This window comes from Manacus candei, unplaced genomic scaffold, assembly GCF_025592945.1.
Source record: "Manacus candei isolate 608988 ecotype Guabito, Panama unplaced genomic scaffold, ASM2559294v1 h1tg000011l, whole genome shotgun sequence".
Classification (NCBI taxonomy): domain Eukaryota; kingdom Metazoa; phylum Chordata; class Aves; order Passeriformes; family Pipridae; genus Manacus; species Manacus candei.
The window spans coordinates 20209122-20231193 of record NW_026138059.1 but is presented as its reverse complement, the minus strand read 5'-3'; the positions used below and the strand labels follow the sequence as shown (position 1 = coordinate 20231193).

Sequence of the window (22072 nt, the reverse complement as noted above, 5' to 3'; positions counted from 1 at the left end):
CCAGCTAAGTCATAAATGTTTCATTTTCTGGAAGAATCGATTGAAAGTTGCCTATGAGTGAGTAATTTGCAGTCATCAAGTACCAGGAAGCACACAAAACAAAATTAGAAACACACGCAATTCAGTGCAAACAGGAAAGTATGCAAAAGCAATTGAGATTATTCTGGAACTATTTAGTCCCTAGTACTAGTACCTAGTACAAAGTACTTACCAGTCTAGAATACTATGGTAATAGTCTGCTACCATTTGGCTCTATCAGCAAATTATGTGTAACAGCAGATGTCAAATATGTTCCAATGAGAAGGAGTCTTTTTTATGAGATGTCATGATAAGAGTCACACCAGAGAAAGTGTCTAAATAAAACTTGCATAAGGTGAAAAACTATTTGGAAAATCATATTCTAACAGCTAAAATACGTAACAAATATCCTCCCAAGTATTCATTAAGCAGGGTCTGTAGTCTTTGTCTGGAATATAGTATCCCTGAATCACAGAATATGCTCAGTTGGAAGGGACCCACAAGGATCATTGAGTCCAACCCTTAGCCCTGCACAGGTCCGTACTCAAGATCACACCATGTGCCTGAAAGTATCATCCAAACACTTCTTGAACTCTGGCAGTCTCGGTGCTGTGACCACTTCCCTGGGGAGCCTATTCCAGTGGCAGCCACTCTAGTAATAGTCAATACTCACACTACTGCTGTAGGCAATGAATCAGAAGCATATTGGAGTTGATGCCAAGGAGAAAAGAATGGTTATTTTATAGGAGGCCAGAACTGGACTTCAAAGTTATCCTGACAAACTAGAAAAACAAACTGGAAAAAGAGGACCCAGTTCAGAGTCAACAAGGAAATGGTTCCACACTCAGACCAGGATAAACAAGTGTAGAAACAGGGAGAAACCCAGCAGTTGAGAATTAGCTGTGCAGAAGATGATGAGATGGATATAATCTATCACAATGATAACAGGAGAGGATAGCATAAACACCAGGCTACTGTATGAAAACCATTAACCTTTCATTTTGGGTATTAGTCGGGTTGGCCAGAGACCAGGCTCTGGTTGCCTTGCCTACTTTTGTAACTAAATACCTCAAGAGGTCAAACTAGTGAGGAACTTAAGGTTTTGTTGTTAGGTTTTTTTTTGGTTTTGCTTTACTCCGCAACATGATTTTTCTTTTGGGTACCTGTGCACCTAGCCAACACCTCGACATGACAGTGACCTTGATGACAGCTCAGTCTCTCAAATTCTCTCCTTGCAGCACACAATTCAGTTTTCAAAGTGGAATATTTAGCATACTGAAGTGTAGTTATGAGAGAGAGATGAGTTAAATCTAATGTCCAGAGAGCTATAGATAGCCTGGTTTAATAGTCCTTTATATCTCTATAGTCTACTACACAAAAGAATCAAATGCTTTCGAGAGAGACTGATACTGGGCCAGGGGATGTGGTGCTAAGTGATTTTAAAGTATCTTTTAGCTCTCCCAATTCCATGCTGTTGCAAAGGCTGGAGACATGCTGCTGTTTGCCTATTGCCCACAGTACAGCCTTGAATCATCACAACGCAGGCTGTCACACCTCTATATTTTTCAATCCCAACCCCACTTCACTTTCTTTATCTACTTTTGCCAAGATGTGCAAGAGGTCACTAGAATGCAGTTTAAGGCTGTCTACCACAGTGAGTAGCTTGAAGAAGAAACAGGGATTTACCTTCTTTATGTAGCTACACACAATATATTAACTGTGAGAGAATGTAAGACTTTGATCTTATCCAAAGGTTTCCTCCAGTCTTATCCTTTGAATTCTATGCAGAGCTAAGGTTGACTATTCTCTCTTCCCAGTCATAGCAATGTTTTGTCTTCCTGATATTCCTGCTGCTGTTTCTGTTCCATCTCTGTTTTGACTGCTGTTCAACCCCATTTTCTCCAATGCGTCCCTCCATATTCTGCCTTCGGTGAACTCTAATTATCCCCTAAATTTTGCTGAATTAAATTAATTTCACACATGGATATCTTAATATACTTTATCTAACACAGATGTTATTTTCAAGAGGATAAAACCTCTTTCATTACTTATTCTATCATAAATGTTTAGGATTAATTCTTCTAATGAAAAAATTACTTTTCAAAACCAACTTTTATAGGCAGTGCCATCAGCTACTTAGATATAGGATTTTAGAGGTATTTGTTATCCTCAACACACTGCCTAATCCCAAAGAACTTGGAATGGTGAGTCCTTCCTCTCACTTTCTCCTGTGATCCTTTAGTGATTTAGATGAGGACCTTATTTCAGATATAAAAGGAAAATACTGATGTCCTTCCCCGATCAGAAGGTGCAATGCATCAATATGATCATGCAGAAACAATGTACAAAATAACCAGAACTGTACATTTATTATAACCCATATATTATTATAACCATAATTGTTTATTATGCCAAAGAAATATATTTTTATTCTATATACATGGGTTTAATGATTTTTGCCTCTGAATAATATGCAAAAATAAAAGTAACAGAATCACACTCTGTTCTAAACTTCTTAAAGCTCCTAACAATAGCACAATATAGGAGACTGAGGACATATCAATTGTCTTCTGCCAAAGAGAAATTATACACAGAAGTGTTTATTTCCTTCCTGAAATAAGTTTTTATATTTTTTATCCATGACTCCTCCAAAAATGCAGAAGTCATAATGCATTAGGAATATTATTATTACTTTTCAGAAACACATTTACATTTTGACATCTACTTTCAAAATACAGATCTTTTTTGAAAGCTCATTCCACATAACATCACTAATGTCAAAATATATTTGACACTTTCAAAATATAAATTTAAGTAAAACACAGACTTAAAAGCAAAATGGTTCTTTATTCCCTACTTGGGATGAATATTTGCTACAATTAATACTTTACATTCTGAGGACAGAACATCACTCAAGCTGCACAGTCAGAAAAAGACATAAAAATATTTTAAAAAAATATGAAATATAAAAATATAACTAAAACCTCAGCTCCTTATTTACCTGTACCTGAATGAAGCGTATGGAGCAGAAACTGAAGAAACCCAGCAAACATAGCAGCATCAGCAACAGAATGGTTAAAGCACAACTGGCATCTAGTAGGTTGATGAATTCCAGCCTGCAACTGTAGCAAAACCGTAATGCAAGCAAAAATCCACTTCAGTGTGAAGGAGACGATGTAAAAGAAGTCATAAGGTCCTTGCGTCCTGATTCTAAGCCAAATTATTCTGCAGTGTCAAACGTTCGACACCACTGACACCAAACAGGGCTAACGAGAGTTCTTGTCATCAAAACAAATCTCTGCAGTGTAGTGCAAGCATCGATTACTGCATTAGTTCATACACGGCTGCTGCAATGACAAGGAGTTTCAGGCTCTAGGAGTTAATGATTTTAGGAATCCAGAATTAACAATCCTCAGGAAACAAGATAGGGGAAAAAATGCTCCTTCCTAACTGGACAGAACTGGACTGAACAGGAAAGAAGTTTCGTGGTGCTTTAAAGCCAACAGTAGACATAAGCTCAGGTACCTAAGTAATCAATACCACTGCTGCAGTTATTATTTATATTCAGCAGTGGTGCACTAAGCAAGTTTAATGAACTGCATAGATGAAGAAACTGTGTAAAGCAAATGTGGTTCTTTTAATTTATGTAAAACATCCCAAGCTGTAGATTTACTTCTAGCATACCAAAAACACAATGGTCCTTGAAAAAATTTACCATTTTTTACAAATTAATAGGATAATTTCATTATTTTTGTATATAATAGATGTGTGAAGGGAAACATAATTTTATATAAGAAAAATATGTTCCAAATAAAAACACTGGGAATAATATTTTGTATTCCAAATTACGTATTCAAGGTAAAAGAGAAAAGCAGAATCTATATACCAGCATATCTGGGAAAGTCAAATGATTAGAGAATTACAGATAATAGAATTTGTTAAAGTATTTAATCTAATTGAATCATATCCAAACCATACAACAATAAAACTGTTTCTTTGGCAGAGATAGTCTTCCTCTGTACAAATAGATGTTTCTCTGCAGCATATCTAGATACTGCAGGACTTCCAAAATACAATGCAGGACATCCAAAGTACAAAACCTCAGCTGTTTAGAAACTAAAATGTAAGGAAGCAAAGTAAACAAAAAGAAGCTTAGAAGGGATAAAATATAAATAATTAAGCTAATGAGAGCTTACAGCTCTTTCATACTTAACAACATATAGACCTATTAGTAATAATGAAAATACACTTAATCAAGTTGTTTCTCTGTAATTCTGGACCAAACCCAAGGTACTGAACACTGTCTTTCACAATCCTGCATGTCAGTCATCAGCAAAAGCTACAGTTGAGATCCTTGACCACTGCTGACACTCAGTGTCCCCAGTAGCATTGTATTAGCAGGAAGACAACACAAATGTCTAATTCTGCTTTTTTCATGGACATGTCCTTGTTAGGAGATAATTTTTTGGAGGTGGACAATGTCCAGGCTTTGTATATTTCAAGAGACAGTGACCATTTGCTACTGACCAGGGAACACAGACCCAGCTTTCTCCTTAAGCCAGAAACATTTCTTGCAAAAGCAACAAAAGACAGAGTATGCCAAATGCCTGATGCTTTCACAGTTCATCCACTGACCCTTCTGCATTACTCCTTGAAGGAAGACCCCCCTCTTTTGCCAGGTCAGGCATTTAGGGCTTTGCTTCACTCTCAGAATATACTACACGTGGATCCTGAATGTTCACCTCACCTTAAAGCACACACTAAAACAAGGCAGGGGATTTTGCTACAATGCAACTCAACAGATGAAAAATTCTTACAGCCTCAGAATTTGTAAATGAGACTGAACTATATGGGCTTGTTTTCTGACTTATTTAAAGTGTTCCTGTCATTCCCATGGTATGCGTCTGTGAAAAAAAATAATGAACCATTTTCCCAAATGCATTTAAAAAGGTTGTTTCTTCACCATGGTGTTGTTAGGGCTCTCACTGTCTCCCATTCCTCTACATGCCAACCCCTCTCTGCTCCTCCAGCCTCTAGGAGGCAGTCCTCAACGCCTGTTTTAGCCACTGCTATCCTTAGCCATGAGATCCACCCAAGCTCTGACTAAGTAGCCCAGTCTAACAGCTTCAGATGGTAGAGGTGTCTGCAAGTATTCACTGAAAAGCAAGGGAAGAGCAGAGCAACAGAAGAGTGTTTTGAAGTCAGAAAGGACATTTTGCAGAAAAGGACAGTGCCACCAACTCCAGTGTGCATTGCACATCCCTAAAGGTGGATTTCATTCCTCCCAGCCCCAGTCACATGGAGCCTTTCTGGCTGTCCCAAAGGCTCATCTGACAGCTTGACAGCCAAGTGCTAATAGTTAGCTTATTTACTTTTACATCCATTAAAAGTATCAAAGCAGTAGGAAACTAACTAGAAATCTGGATACCATCCCATTGTCCTAGTAAAAATGTATCATTAAGTTATAGCACACTTTCAATCTTTGCTTTGGATAGCACTGTCTTTGTTATCTCAGGAGGTTTCACCCTTCTAGAGTATTTTACTGCCACTATCTTCTGAGGCAAACTACACTGCATCTGATACTCACATCTTGACCATCATGTTTGAGCTCTTCATAATCTTCCTGTTAATAGTTGTTCTAAATCATAATCCATACATGATACTCCTGCATTTATAAAACTTTCTGAGATCATTAGAAAAGCAGGAGACTGAACAATCTGACACAACCCTACCATTATTGAAGTTTTAAGAGAACAAACTCAAAGCATTAAGCATACTATTCAGCTTTATACCTGGGTGAAAAAGCAACTTTCCTCTAAATCAAAAGTTTTACAACACTTTTTTGCAAAGAAAAAAGCCAAAGAATGGTTCTAAGCTTAATTCAGAAGCACACAAAGAACAATTTAATGAAAGAAACAGCTATACTTTAAGTTGGGATTTAATTTAGGAAACAAGAGAAACAACAGGAAAAGATCCATGTTAAAGTCTCCAGATTGCAAAGCCAAGTTACAATGGAGAAGATATTCTAATACAAATGCAGGAGTCTTAGATACAGTATTAGGTATTTAGTTTGACATTTTGTTCTGTAGCTCTGTCTGATCTGCTCCAAAAGGTCGTGGCTATTGTGGGAGATTAACAGTGACTAGACAAGTCAAACACCACACCCCTCTAAGAAGGGCAAGAAAAAGGATCTGGGAAACTACGTACTGGCAGGGTTATGGGGCAAATCCTTCTGGAATGCAGTCCTGAGCTCATGAAGGCCAAGGACATGACTGGGAACCATCAGCATAGCTTTAACAAGAGCAAATCGTGCCTGACCAATACAGTGTCTGGATGTGCAGGCAAGGGGACAGTACCAGATGTTGTTTAACGTAACTAAAAATAAAATAAACACCAAAGCAGAAATTAGGTTGTTGTGTCAACAGAGCTGGAGCTAATAAGTTTGATCTTATATTTAGCTTATTAATTATTAAGGGTTAAATTAATGTGATCCTGCCATTACTCCACAATTTTCAATTCAAACCTCAATCTGAGCCAATCAATTCAAAGTGAAGTAACTTGTCATCTGTCTGAATAACACAAAGCCAGATGTTTTCAGTTAAATGGTGACCAACATGTAGGCACTGACTTTCCAATTTAATGATCAATGGCATCAAAATATTCTTTTTGTTTCCAGCTTCAGCTATTATTTCTAGTTGTTGTGTCATTGTCTCCATAGAGACAGATTTCTCCCAACTTTCATAATCCACATACTGGATGTGGAAGGCCCATATTCAAAGTCCCTTCCCTGCCTGTTGAAGGGTAAGCTGTATGAAGTGGTGGTGTGTCAGCACTTCCTTTGACAGCCGTGGTCTGGTATAGGCTTGAACTCACAGAACTAAATTCCTACAATCAATTCAGTGTTACTGTCTTTAGGAAGAGACTGCAGACATCTAACCTGTACCTGAGTTTTGCTACCAAAAGAGAAGCCAAGCAAAAAGTATCATCTTCAAACATGGACTACAGTAAAAACAGGAGAATCAACCTACAGTGACAATGTCATTACAGCTTATTTAATTTAGACACATGACCTTACCAAAATTCCTTAAAACAACTTTTTTTGTCCTTCAAAACCGATCCACCCCCATTACACAATATAAGCCAAAAGACAATGCGTGTTCTGAACTAATTCTTGTATAGGGTGATAGACATTTCCGTGTCACTATTTTATTCTGTTTCTCTGTTTCAGGACACATTTGACAACTTAATTCACACTCTTTTTTTTTCTTTTCCTTACTGCCTAAGTCTGCGTGGACATGGTTTAATTTCTGAATCCTTTTACAATTCAGATTCCTCCCAGACCCTTTAATTCTAAAAATGTCAGATTTAAACGTAGAAATTAAAGCAGCAGTACCATACGTAATAACCACTTCTGAGGGAATCTCTATTAAGTAGCATTTTCTATTACTTTAAAATGTTATATACCTTCCAAACAAATAAAAAAAATACTAAAGCCACACATCTAAGAGCAGGGTTTAATGGTCACCATGTTGTTTAAACATTGTCATAAAATTCATTCCTAATCCTTATAATAATTTTCTAGGGCAAAGTAAGATTAGGTCCACAATAGCACAGAGAGCTGATGCTATGATGGCAACATGCCTAATCTATATTTGTTGTTGTAGCTTTTTTTTTAAGGGAAGTGATGTTGATAGATTAGAATTTTAAAGGATACATTTGAAGAGTAGTCAAAATTTAAATGGTAAATTTGTTTAAAAGAAAAACCCTGTTCACTGGTAGAAAATTAATACCTTCCTAAATGTCTCCTTTCAGTGGCTTTTAGGAATAGTCATTCCCTAAGATTTTCTTAGCAGTGAGATTTAAAACTTGGTAACAGGAACAGATTAACCAACTTGTTTTATAACTGACTTCAGAGCAACTTTTCTGTGGAAAAGAGCCAGCAGCAGCACAACTGGATTTTTTTCTAAGCATTCAGTTCCATTCCCATTCACAAGGGGCTGCTTTGCCCTCTCCCAGACAGTCTCTGCTTAACGACAGTGACAACTCCACTACTGGCGAATCCGTAATGTCTGTCTCATGGTTGATAACTGAACCTACCTGGGAACACAGACAAGGTTCAGTGTGTTACATACCACACCGGAAAGTTTTGAGAATCTACCTCTGTCTACATCTATCTAAACCGGTATTTGTGAGTTCCTTTGTGAAGTCCAATTTTATCTGTAAGTTCAAGTCCCTTTTATACTATATTTTAAGTAAAATCTGAGTCGGCAGAGGTAACAGAAGTTACCTGTCATACCATGTATTTAAATGTAAACTTACACTAATTTACTGTGGCAGACCTCCAAAGCATGACAGGCAAGAACTGGCATTATATCTCTGAGTGAGTCCCCAGGATTTTGGGGAATTGAAAAAAAATGGCTGTTCACTAGCCCTCAGCTGATTAGTATTCACTGCCAATCAGAAGTTTTTTCTTATTCTCACAATTCAGCTGAGAACCGTATGAACAAACCGCACACGGGTCAGCTGGGGAGCACTGCTTTGCACAGCATGAGCTTCCTGCTCTGCAAAGCTATGTGTCACTGCTACCCAAAACCGACAGGGGACCAATACCAGGATCTGCAATGCCCACCTTAGATGTGAGAGCAGGGCTGAAGCACTCCAAGGACTGTGTCCAGCTGCTTCAGAATGACATTTCTTCTTGTAACACCTGCTGATAATCTTTAATGCAGAACACTCTGACTTTCAAAGACTTGACAAAGGCAAAGAATAAAACAGAAATCTGCAGGATTTTATATTCACACATAGCTCCATTCACTGACTTAACATCACTCTGGGATGATGCCCTGTAACTACACATCATGATCCCTGAAGTATTTAACTGCAACAGAAGCACTGGAGCACATGTGTGCCTTCTAATAGCACACATACATTCTATTTGATATAAACATCTATATTTATATCACAAGCATGTATGCTCCCCCAAAAAACTCTTGCCTTAATAATGTTATGAAACTACAATAAAACAGAGAATATGAAAACATTCATATACATTACTGTATATTTTCTTTTTCTCCTGAACCAACTTTACTGCAGCACCCCGAAAGAAGACAATATGCTCTCATTAAACAGGTGTTTCTTAAGCATTAGCTCACAGAAAAAAATTAGGTTGGAAGGAAATATACTTTGGGTAAGTAGGAAGAAAATACGCAACTTCACCAAAAGTATCAGCAAGATTGCTTAAGTCCAGAGGCTTAAGTGTAACTCTAAACTTCACAAAATTTTGAAAATCTGTCTCGTGATCCTCAAATAAGAGTACCTTTTCCTTGTTATGTTTTGGTTGGTTGGTTGTTTTTTTCTGAGGATAGGACTTATTTAAGTAAAGGAATAACTGCTTCCATAAAGCTGTACTTGTCAGTGTAATTTCCATTTCCAGAATAAATCCCATACGCCATCTGCAACACTTAAGCTACAGGACAATGCAAATCTGCCTGTGGAAAAAAAAAGCACATGGAGATAAGATCTGGAAAAGTTTCTTAAAATTGCTGGTTTAAGCAGCAAAGTGTGCCTGCATTTCCAGATTCTCTCTGTGCTGAGAGAAACTGTCTTGCAGAGGCCAGTAGATAAAAGTGAGATTTGACTGCTCCATCTAGTGGCTCATTAAGCAGAACATGTGGCCTAATGGGTTAGAAAGGGACAAATGTGGAGTTTTCGTTTTCTGTGAGCAAGACAAAACAAACTCTTAGCACCTAGATATTTTAATAGCATAATATAAAAATGTAAAAATATTTACCTACTTTCATGAACCTAACTTTAAACTTTAATTTAATTCTCTTTTATATTTGTAGATTATTCCTATTTATTAGCTTATTTATGCTATTTTGTTAATTAACTTTATTAAGGCCAGCAAAATTTTAGAAATTTTTCTTTTGACTTTACAGTAAGTTACACTTATATTTGAGTTCACATTTCCAGTGAAAATACATCTTAGGTTTTCACTAAAATGAAATTTTCACTAGAATGAAATTAATAACAAGTCAAATATTAAAACATATACACTGACTCTTAACTATAAGAAGTAAATTTAAAAGCTTATGTCTGATTCAGAAAGTGACTTCTACTCTGTGAATGACAATTCCTAAGCAAATCTAGAGCGCCACTGAGTTTTAGTGGGAAAAAGAAGTATCTGCCCTGAAGTCTAAGTCTATTCCATGGCTATTCTAAAAATTACTGAGAACTTGGATCCTTTGGAAAACTAATATAACATGACTAAGTTGCTTTAAACAGAACACTTTTTCCAACAATAATTTTGAGAGTAACTAATTAGAACTGAAGCTCATATTGCAAAGGAAAGAATTACCAAATTGAGGACTTGGTTACAAAAACTGGAACTTTAAATACTAGAAATTAACGTATATTATTAAATAATAAACCACGTGCAAGTTAAAATCAGACAAATATGTGATGTGCTTCATTTCCACTTGCTACATGTCTGAAGACATTTTGTCTTGAGTTACACATATGAATGAGAGGTAGGCAAGGAGAAGGAGACAATAGAAGAGAACAACTTTTAACATGGGCAGATAGCGGTAGAACAAGGAGGAATGGTTTTCAACTAAAAGGGAAAATATTTAGATTAGATATCACATTACTCAGAGAGTAGTGAGGCATTGGAACAGGTTGGCCAGAGAAGTCGTGGATGCCCCATCTCTGGAAGTGTTCAAAGCCCCAGGTTGGATGGGGCTTTGAGTAACCTGGTCTAGTGGAAGATGTCCCTGCCTATGCCAGGGAGATTGGAGTTAGATGAACTTTAAGGTCGCTTCCAACCCAAGCCATTCTATAAGTCTATGAATATAACCATTTTACTTATTCCTTTACCACACATAGTTGCCACAGCTAACTTCATAGATAAAGTTAGGACCCTATATGCTGTAAAAACCTCCATGTAATGGAATTTAAACTTATACTTAAATTCTTTGCAGATCTGCATTTAAAATTGCAAAATAATCCCATGGTCGGTATGGCCCAAGGGAACTGTACAACATTCATTTCTCAACTTGCTCAGTGGACCAAGTTAGACTTTGTCCAATTTGCATATAAGGTACAGCAAAGCCACAGGTCACAAAGTAAAGAATGCTGATATTTGCTTTTCTAAAACAAAAAAGGTCATGTTTACAGAGAGGAAGCAAATGTGAAAAGAAATTATTCTAAGTAAAATGTTTTATTAGAAGTGCCTTCATGGCTTGAAAGAACGTGCAATAAAATATTTAATACTGAAGGTCTAAAACAATATTGCTGTAGGCATGCATCTACTGCATAGCATCACAGTATTTCCAAGACTTATACTCTTACAAAATACCTCAAAGGTTGAAATTGTTTAACAATTAGAAAGCTCCTCATAAATAATTTTTGCAGTAAGTCAAGGGCATGATAAATGGAAGAAAAAGGTACTGAGTAATAATATGTCCATGCATTTAATAAGCATATATTTTATTACCATGAAGGCAAGTTGGAGTCATGTACTGAAATCTCACAAGATTAGGCAATTACAAACATAAAAAGAAACTCTGAACTCCACTGAACTTGCAAAATAAATGCAAGGCAAGAAAACAGCAGACAAACAAATAAGGAACAATGTCTACACTGACAGCAGAGTATTAAACAGTGTCAAATGGACTGTCATTCATACTGTGTCCTTAAATAACCCCTGGAACAGTTGTGCCCTGGTTCAGCTGGTACTCTCTGTTCACTGCTAGGCAGGAAACAAGCCAAGAATAAACCCCAATAGACAGCTTCCATGCAGTCCCTCCCTTGAGGAATGTAAGAGCTTCATTGTATGGAAATGTGCCATGTTTCATTACTTGGCCAAAAATGTCAAGAATGGCTCTTAAAATCACTAGTACAGTAAATATCACCACTGAGACTGTATGAGATGGGCATATTTGAAACCATAACACATGTGCTTGGCATCACAGGGAAAATGGAGACAAGAATCAGCTTCAGAGATTCTAAAGTGTAGGTGGGGAGTCCCTAATTTTGAAGCTCATATGTTGTACAGAAAGAGAAAGAAGGAACAAAGAAACTGTAAGAGGAATACAAAAACAATGAGCAAATGTGGAAAAATAGTTTTCACAGGGACATTCAGAATGGACAGGAACAGAATGAAATCATGCATATTTAGTCAAAGGAAACACAGACATCTCATAATCATTACCTTCTTTCTGACACAATCAAGTTTTTCCTAGAGATGATTTATTAGCATACTGATTTTAGAAAACTAAATAGGCCAGTCTATCTACTCAAAATTGTGCTTAAAGGAAGAAACTGGTTCCTGTGTGTTACAGTCATTAAGTGCATTATTGTAAGCAAAACAATATAACAAAAAGTATCAGAGAAATATTAGCCCAACATACTAACCAATAATACTCAGTACCACATGGTAAAACCCTATGTTTGAACTCAATAGGACGATCAGAATGAATACACTAAGAAAAGGACACAGAATGAATGTCTTCAGAAAATAACAGAATCAGATGCTTGTTTGTTCCTAGTTAACTCTGTAATTATCTAAAATTAAAGTCAATTATTCTGGAAGCCAATAATTAATTTAGCTTTTTCTTTCACAAGCTTTCATTTTTCACCCAAAGTGGGGCAGATTTCCCATACAGGTGGAAAAAAGCAAAGGTTTGGATTTCAGTCCCAAGACTTAACCTCATCCTTTAATATGCTGCACAGGCCAGCCACAGTTAGGCAGATGTACCAAACAGTTTGGTTCATCCTTCACAGTTCACCTTTTCCTTAAGCTCTCAGATCAAAGAATAACAGTAAATCCTGAGTGCACATAACCTTTATGGTATGCAAAAAAATATATGCATATAAAAAATACCGAATAGAAGGAGCAGAGGAAAGAATCATCCTCTGGCTATAACACCATACCATGTTTCAGACTACCTGAGCTTTATCTCCAGTTTACTGCATAGCTGTACTTTGAAAAGTGCTCAGTAGCTAAAATTAGGGCAAGTTTTTCAGAAGTTTTTTCAGCTGCCTCTTAGACCCTTACAAAGTGTTCCATGACCAAGAGCTCCCACTGCTTATCTCTTGCATCTGTTACCTCCAATGGTTTCTGTACAGAAAAAAACTGACTGCTGAATGCTTTTGAGAATTGATCTTTCATGGAGAAACCTAGAGAAGTTCTGGGTTTCTCTACTGGTCCAGGCACTCTCGTAGCTCCTGAAATTAAAGGTACCCCAGTTGTTAAGCATTAAGTCTTTTTTAACATATGACTTCAATCTGTCCATGCTTTAGTGTCTGCCCTTTTGTAATGAAAATAATCGTCTTACTACTGGAAAAAATACTATTAGGACAAATTTCTTGAAATTTCATGAATTAAATGTGCAGAACAAAGGTAAGTGATGAGGAACGAGTAATTAATAAAACCATGAACATGTGAAAAATTAAGCAATGCAGAGGACAGAGCATGCTAATAGTAATGAAAGGCCTTAGCAATTGCAATAGATGTAAGAAAGAAATCAAGATTTAACAGTTTGTGACATCCTCTTGGTAAGTCAAAATGTACATTTTTTTTTCCTTTTCAAAAACCAGATTGGTATTATATAAATTTGTACTGGAAATGGCTATCAAATGTCACTTAAAGGGTAACAAAAAAGAATATGGTACAGATAGGAGTACTGTGGATTCAGCCCCACATGTTACCAACTTGTCTCAGAGTCTGCCATAGGAAAAGCAGCAGTATTTCTAACATAGAGCAAGGTCACTGCAGGTTATGAAGAAACCGATTTTTATTTTCAGGAATCCTCCATCTCAACTGAGTAAGAAATTATGACTACAATTATCCTTAACTTTGCTTATCTGTCCTCAGAGTTAACATGGTTTCAGGCAGCAAGTTTCAACCTCCCTAGCAGTAACTTAACCCTCCAAGGGAAGAGTAGAGCACTCACTCAACCTCGTCCTCTCCAGCTTCTTTCTGTTTGCCTTTTTTTCCCCTGTTTCTTTTCTAGGCTATTCAACCCCAATCCACCCCACCTTTCCTTATTTATCATGTTTTATAGATCTTGGTGACACTTTGCTCGTTTTCCACGAATTCCCTACAGCACATTCACAACCTTAATGTAAACTAGAAAAAGGGCTTTATTAGGATTTTAAAGGAAAATTCAGCCACGTCTTCCATGACGTCCTCATTTATACGGTTACGTATCTCACTGAAGTGCTGGATATCTTGGCAACAGTATGACTTTTTTCCTCGCTTGAGTTTAGCTTATCTCATTTGCAAATTCATGCATTTTAAATAATTTCATATACACAAAACAGATTTCTTAATGCCCAACACTAATTTAACAAGCCCAACACTAATTTAACAAGCACTGTAAATAATTTCAGCTGCTCAAAAGCACTGAATACTGATAGTATTGATTAATGTTAGCTCTGACCAAAATTCTGAAACTAGATCCATTTTAGCTTATATTTCCATTAAAATATAAATCAGATGTAGATCTAAATTACTGCACAAGGACCAGAAGATAAATTGGAACTAATTTCTAAGAACTAACAAGTTTCCTAGCAAGGGTATTTTATTTTACACTAAGTTGAAGCCCAGTCACACTTTTAAACAAATTCAGCTCCAGTTTTAAAACTCCATGCCCAAGTCTATGCAAACAGATGTTAAAATATCCTAGCAGATGTTACAGTACAACTTGACTTGCCTACACTCCAAATTGAAAATACCTTAGTGAAAAAGTTTAACTAAAAAACATTTAAAACCAGCCTCCTCTTCTCTATAGTCTTTTCCTGATGTTTTCTTTTGGTCCCTTTGCAGACACTAATGCATGTGTGTGGTTCGTGTCTTAGCCCACAGGCTACCTTCCTTGCCAACAATGCTTACAGAATTTGGAATAAATCACTGGGGGAAAGATTTCATATATGCTTTCCTTCCCCTGGCAGCACCCCTAAGCACAAGCGCCCACAGTGACACTAGGAACACCAGAAGAGGATGGAGGAAGAGACCAGATCCTCTCCTCCTGGAGCTGAGCCAGCACCAACACATTTGTCTGCAAACCTCTACTCCTGACCTCCCTGTCCTCTCCTCCTGCTCACAACCCCCCTGCCTCACACCTGGGCATAAACCAAGAAAATAGCAAGATCCTTGCCCCTAATATTTTCTAACAAGAAGTTAACGTCATAAGAATGAAAAGAAATGAAATTGGGTCACCCTGTTCCTCACAGTACCACGCAAAACACACTATGAATGAAACAATCACATCTTCACTGAAAGAAACCAGAAAGTCATCTCAGGAGGTTATTTTTCAAACAAGGCGCCAACTCTATCATGCTCTCCTCACTCCCAAATAAACCCATTAGCAAGTATACAGAGTGAGTTTTACTTAGCTTTTCAACATTTTGCTGACAGTATGTGAGTGTTAGTCACATTTTCGAGCCTACACAGTGTGAACAAAATACACATTTAGGCAAATACAAACAATAAGTATGCAAAATGTAAAACCATTAGCACATCTATGTACATAAAAGTACAGAAGCAGCTTTTAGTACCTCTTCACATTGCTCCAATTTCCAACATTATTTCATCTTTCAGTTTCAAAGACTCCATGACAGAATTCTAGAATATCTCTTGTATCTACCATGGGATAAAATAAATTTTTTACAAAGTTATCTGGGCACATATCTACTTGTTTTATACAAATTCTTCTTTTTCAGCTTTAAAGAAAATATTTTTTCACAAACTTACTCCAAATACAATTTGCATTCTTCACTGGATGGCAGTAGGCAGAAGTTGTTCTCAGTCTTAAAATGAGGTCTGGATTTCATTTTTAATAGTATGGTTTATGTTATCCTAGTATGTCTTTAAAGCACGTATGAATGTAATTTATGCTTTCTCTGAGGACTCCTTTTGCCTTGCCAGGACTTCACTGGAAACTCAGTCTACCTATTGTTCAACTATTACAGATTTCAGAATAAGGGGTCCTACAACCTCAATTCAATATGATGACAATGATTATCAGCAATCAGTAGTAGTGTCTTGTAAAGGGTGCAGATTTTTTTAAAAGAAATTTGTTATGTCCTTTTTGGACACTGCTAAACAGTTCTTTCTCTAGATTTACTCCAAAATGGAAACAACTTGACATAAATCTTTGGGTCCCCCACCACAGAAGTAAAATCCTGGTGGGTTGCAAAAGACATTAATTTTTGGAGAGAAAGTATTTTCAAGGGCTTGTGAACTTATTTTTAATAATTTTGAATAAATTAACCATATTAAATGGTTACAGGAAATAGCAGGGAATGTACTAGTTAAAGTAGCTTGCTTTATTTAAGGCTTCTTATGCTCAGAAGACAAGGTAATGCAATACTAAACTGTTTCTAAGAAATGAAAAGGTTTAAAAGTAACATTTGCACAATATTTACTTTGTAAGATATTTTTGGCTATTGATTTTCAATACAATCTTAATTGCTTTATCTATGCCTTATATTTCTATGGGGTATCATTTTCTTTTAAACACCTTTGTAATCTTTCTTTCATAGTAACTGCCATTTTATTTGTTCAAGATAGAACTGAAAATAGTACGTCTTCATTACCTAGTTGCAGATTGCTTTATATTGGCACTCACCAAATGCAAACATTACTTTTAAGATCTTGGGGTTTTTTGATGGGGCCATTCGAAGTTGAAAAAATTTTATTTGCTATAATTCTATCTTTCCAGCTCCATCTGTATTACTTTGGCATCCGGTTTCTGACAGAGTTGATATTTAGATAAGAGAGGATGGACTCCAGGTCCTCCAGTGTTTATAAACTAAAGCATTATAACTGAAGAAATAGTAGGTGAAATTCTGTTTGTAACAATGCTGCTAAATTGCAAAGAATGGTATTATGACTGTGGTTACAATAGGGGCATTTTTTAAATTATTTACAGGTTTTTTTAACTAAATCTTTTTACTGTAGTGTATTTTCTTTTAGAATATTGGAGGATTTCTAAAATATTTTCTCAGGTGATAAAGTCCTTGCCTTTCCATCTATTCTTATGAAATACTGCATATTAATTCAAGTACTGATGAAAATGTAATTGTAAATATAATTGGATACTTTACCATCAAAAATGCTTCTGCTTTCTCATTTGCATTCACATTTCCTAGCTTCTTTTTATGTACTATACCCCCCACAGTTCCAAAGGCTTTTCACTTACAATCCTTGTCATGGGAAAAGTCATACTGAAAATCAGGCAAAAAAATTAACAGCTACATCTCACAGTTACTAAACTAAAAAATATACTTCTGTAATTAATGCATTTAATGCATCGCATACCTCCTCATATATATACATTTATATATATATATATTTATAATCTGATTAATAACACAGTGCTAGCTTCCTGACAATTAGATAAAAGTTCTCAAGGAATGCTCAACAGTGTTAATCAAGTATTGAGTTGGCAGTGGTCAGACAGGTCCCTAACATTCCTATTAATAATTTTTATTCAAATATAGTGAGGTAGCACTCTGATATGACACAAACCAAGGTCTCCACTGTCTAAAGAGGAGCTGAAATATCTGTCTCAGAGGTAATCAAGAACTTGATTCAGTTATTAAAACCTTAAGCCTTTAGCAACATTTGAAATCCTGAAAGCAACTATTGAAAGGTTTAACTTACAAAGGACTGTTATAAAACAAACTATATCAATATATTGATATCAGCAACTTTCATCCTGGACTTGACTTTCACAGCAACGACCTTGCAGTTTAAAATGATAACCTACACTGAATATGGAAAATCCTTTCTACTTCGTAAGCAACCTCAAATTGATAAACATAATGGAAGCAAAAGACAAAGATAGAAAATAAATGCTATATTACACTGTTGCTACCAACCAAGGGAGTCAGAGAAAATTACACAAATCCAAATGTCGGCATAAAATATTGTCACAAAATAAGGAAAAGAGATGTGTTCTCTTAGAAAGAGACTGGAAGGGACCTCTGTAGGTCGCTAGTTCAAACCCCCTTCCTCAAAAGTTGTGTCAGCAGAGCAGATTACGCAGGGCCTTCTTCATTTAGGTTTCAAGCATCTCTGTGCAACATCTCTATGTGATACATTCCACTATTTGACAAAACTCACAGTCAAAAAATGGGAGAGTTTTTTATGTCTTAGTGGAATCTGGAATAAGATTTCAGGGCACGATCTTCATCCCTCCTTAAAAATGAGCAGAAAAGCAAGCTTCCATATTTTAAATGGAATGCTTAGAAAGTTAAAACAAGCTATTCAGATGGGATAGCAGAGAAATGTCGTCTCTTTTACTTTTATACCTGGAACTTTAGGGAATGCTAGGAGACCACAACATCAGATAAAGACAGACAGACAGGTCAGCATATATGAATTAAAGACATGTCAGGAAAGTGCCAGGAACTAAAAGGCAATGCAGACAAACCTTTGGCATTTTCATTATGAATAGCAACAGAAAACTTTCAACTTACAAACACAGGTAATTAAATTGAGAGCTAAAAGCTACTTCCAAAGACACAAAAAGCTTTCAGCTCACTGTAGTGCCACTTAAAGACAATGTAGGGTTATAAGACAGTTGCTAAGTTCTATCAGTTCTATTACAGTCTTTTCTGACAATGGTTATTTTATCTGTTCGCCCTTCATGATTTTGATTCCCTTCTTCAGTCAGAAGAAAGGCTTTGTTTAAAAGCACACAGTGTACTACAGCTTATTTCTTACTGCTGAGTGTTCCCATCAACAGAGCAAGACAAATTCAAATAACAGATTTCAAACACACTTTTTAGCTCGGAAGAACATTCATCTAGACAATTTTGTTAATTCTCATTTCTTTCCTACATAACAGTCCCATTGCCCCATATCTTGTCCTTATTAACAATGAACTCTGGTAGATTTTTGATATTTTACTGAATGTAGTAAAAATTTGCATTTCTTAAAACTGAGGTGTCAGTAAGATTAGATGCTTTAAAATGGTCTTTCTGATTGTTACAGAACTCACTCTTCATTTCAATTAATCTTATAGAAAACTATTCTACATACAGACAACAGAATGAAGCAATGCCCAAAGAAGTACAGATATCATTGAGAAAGTAAACTGGAACTCTTAAGTTCTGTCAGTTCTACGCAAAAGAGGGAAGAGAATGAAGAAGAAACTCATCAACTGATGCTACCTGTAACCACCTCATCTAAGAATGCAGAAGGAAACATCGTAAAGCAAATGTAATCAGGTGTAAGACACTTCTCAGTTGGGAAAAAGAAAGGCAAGGGGAAATAGAAAGGTATATGATTAAAAAAGAAGCAAAAGAGAAAGAAAAATACAGATTTTTTTTTTTCCCCAAACCATGGCCATGTGCATAATATACAGAAAAGTCCTTACCTTTTTCACTGACACTTTCACTTTCTATCTCCACATCTTCACAGCTAGTATATTCTGGTGTTGATGCCCCTTCTTCCTCTGAGCTACTAACTGACATCTGCCTTTTCTTTCCGCCTCTTTTTGCTCTATGAGGCTTTGGAGGGGATGGCCGCACTGATTCCGACTGGTCAGAGCTAAGGGAATCATTCCTTAGCATGGTCTCCATTTTCTCCCGCTTTGCTTTTCGCATGAGAATAGCAGAGCTAGGATCAAGGCGGCTCTGTTTTATAAAGGAATCGTGGTTCTTGTATTCTACGTGTTCTATAGGAACTGGACTATGCCTGGGAGTTGGTGGGCTATGATTAGTTAATTGTTTAGAAACAGAAATTCTTACATCACCTGTTCTGTCTATAGAGTACGACCTCTGAGTTTCCACAAGAGATTTTCTGTCCTGAGTTCCCTGTAATTGTGAGCGTTTTCCTAATTTATTCTCAGGTACCTCCGCTTCCTCCATTTCTGTGTGTGGCAAAGCTACATCACTGTGTCTTCTCTCGTGTCGTACTTTAGAAACTTTCGCATGCATGCGCATCTGCTGTTCCTCAGGATGTGGTTTTACAGGATATCTTGCCAGATTGGGGTCACTCCGGTAGCGGGTATGATATTCATCTTCCTTCCTTTGTTTTTCATCATCAGGCACTTTGCCTTCCTCAAGTTTCTCTGGCAAGTCTGGGTAGTCCTGTGACTTGCCTTTCTCCAGCCTTCTGCCTTCATGCCGCTCTTTGCGCTCCTTGTCGTCTGTTGGTCCTTCTTTTTGAAGTGAGGATTTTGGCACACGCTTACGCTCACTCTTTAAACCTTTGCCATTCTGGTCTGAAACCAATATTGCCTTCTTCCTACAATGAAAAGGAGTACGGTAATATGAAGGATTGACTGGAAAAGAGAAATACTTGCATACACAGTTATGGAAAACAGATTATAAATCAAGATAAACGACAGCAAAACAGAAAAGTACTGGATCCATTAACATGATTTAAACCTATTAATCCTTCCATCTTACTTTTATTCTCTAATAGCAAAAAAACCCATAAATTATGTATTGTCCAATTAATGACTAAAATAAAAAAGAATATTAACATGGACAAATACAAATAAAGAGAATTTACCCTTGTAAGTAGGAATACTCAAAGTTGTCTTTGTGGTAACTGCAGCACTATGACAAAGTACTGGAGTATATTCTCCATTTTTCTGGCAGCAAATATGAGAGTTACAGACTAACTACACAATTTGAGTGCCCTTACAGCACAAATATAAATACCACTAAATGGAGTATCTACCAAATATTACAGAAAGAAGTAATATGGATATAAAAAACAGCAAAAGATAATATATCCAGAAACAGTATTTGACCTAGTTTTCTTTATCTTATTAAAACTCTAAAAAAGTGCCCATTTTATAAGCATATAAAGAAAAGCAAATTGATTCCTTGAGATAAATTAATGGCATTCCTTTCTCTAATAATAAAAGAGGATGAAAATTTTATTTCTCTATACAGACGAAGTATAAAGAAATGAATAATGAAGCCGCATGAAAATAGTTTTCTCTCCTCTTTCATATTCTGTTTTCCGAAAATAAGCAAGGCAAAGAATCATAAAATCCCCTTATGCTGGATATTTTTATTTCTCTCATCATTTGAGTTGCCCTTTTGTTTACCAGTTCACATACGAATCCACTGATTTTGAAGAAGGATGAACACAGTTATAAAGTATATTTGAGATTAACGCACACCAGGACAAAGTCACTAGGATTTGGTTTCTGGCACTGAATCTTCCCTTCCACAACTAATATGTCTTTGGATTACGTATCAAAGATCGTCACAGAGATCCTCACAGAAGCATCTGACAGAACAGATTTTTCCCATCTCCTGTTCCTCCTGAGTCTTCTGCAATAAATGAGACCTGAGCTTACTATAGATAGGTATTTCATAGGACTTCATTTGGAACACTCAATGACAAGTAGAGAACACTATTTTTTGTATAATTAAAATAACCATCTAACTTTAGGACAGCAAAGCAGAAATAGAAAGCATTTTGCTACCCTAAAAGTGGCAACTGCTCTGGGGGTCTTCCCAGTGTCATGGTGGAAAAAAAGTCAACTGAATTATGGGAGGGTACCATGTGTTTGTTTACATCATACATATACATAATACTAACTTGAATTTTGATACAGTTAAACCCAGACAGATTTCACTCAGAGGCAGATCTCATCTCAACAGTAAGTTATTAGCCACTGCTCATCATCCATTTTCAGCTCCGATAGCTACGAAAAAAAATCATCAACCATTCTGGCCAAGGGAGGATCTTCTATGGCAGACTCATTTTGTTGCCACAACTCAACTGCTCTGCCATCTGCCTGTCAGCAGCCAAAAGAACAACAACTGCTTCATCACATTAGCCTCTCTTGATTTGCTGCTCCTCAACTCATTCATCACAGTGAATTCAGCTCAAGAATTAACTCATTTACTCATTTATAACAGTTTGCTTCTGGTTGGCTTTATTCTTGCATACAACTTGTTCTGAATTCAAGATGGTATTATTGCTGTTCTTTATGAAAGGTAACTTCACAGGTGTAAATGAGCTATTTCAATTGTATTATTTTTAATAGTAAAACTGGAACTATCATTGATA

At 36.5% G+C, this 22072-nt stretch overlaps 1 protein-coding gene across 50 annotated transcripts in view; it reads right to left on the bottom strand.

Annotated features, from left to right (window-relative positions):
- RIMS1 (regulating synaptic membrane exocytosis 1) overlaps positions 1-22072 on the bottom strand; it is a 322306-nt gene that overhangs the window by 149557 nt on the left and 150677 nt on the right. For 48 of the 50 annotated variants that reach the window (XM_051777693.1, XM_051777692.1, XM_051777643.1 and 45 more), the window contains one exon: positions 19410-20281. In XM_051777693.1, the coding sequence (XP_051633653.1) occupies positions 19410-20281 (872 nt within the window). Of the gene's footprint in view, positions 1-3019; positions 3331-19409; positions 20282-22072 lie in introns of those variants that run through there. The other 2 variants (XM_051777662.1, XM_051777691.1) reach the window with 2 other exon arrangements.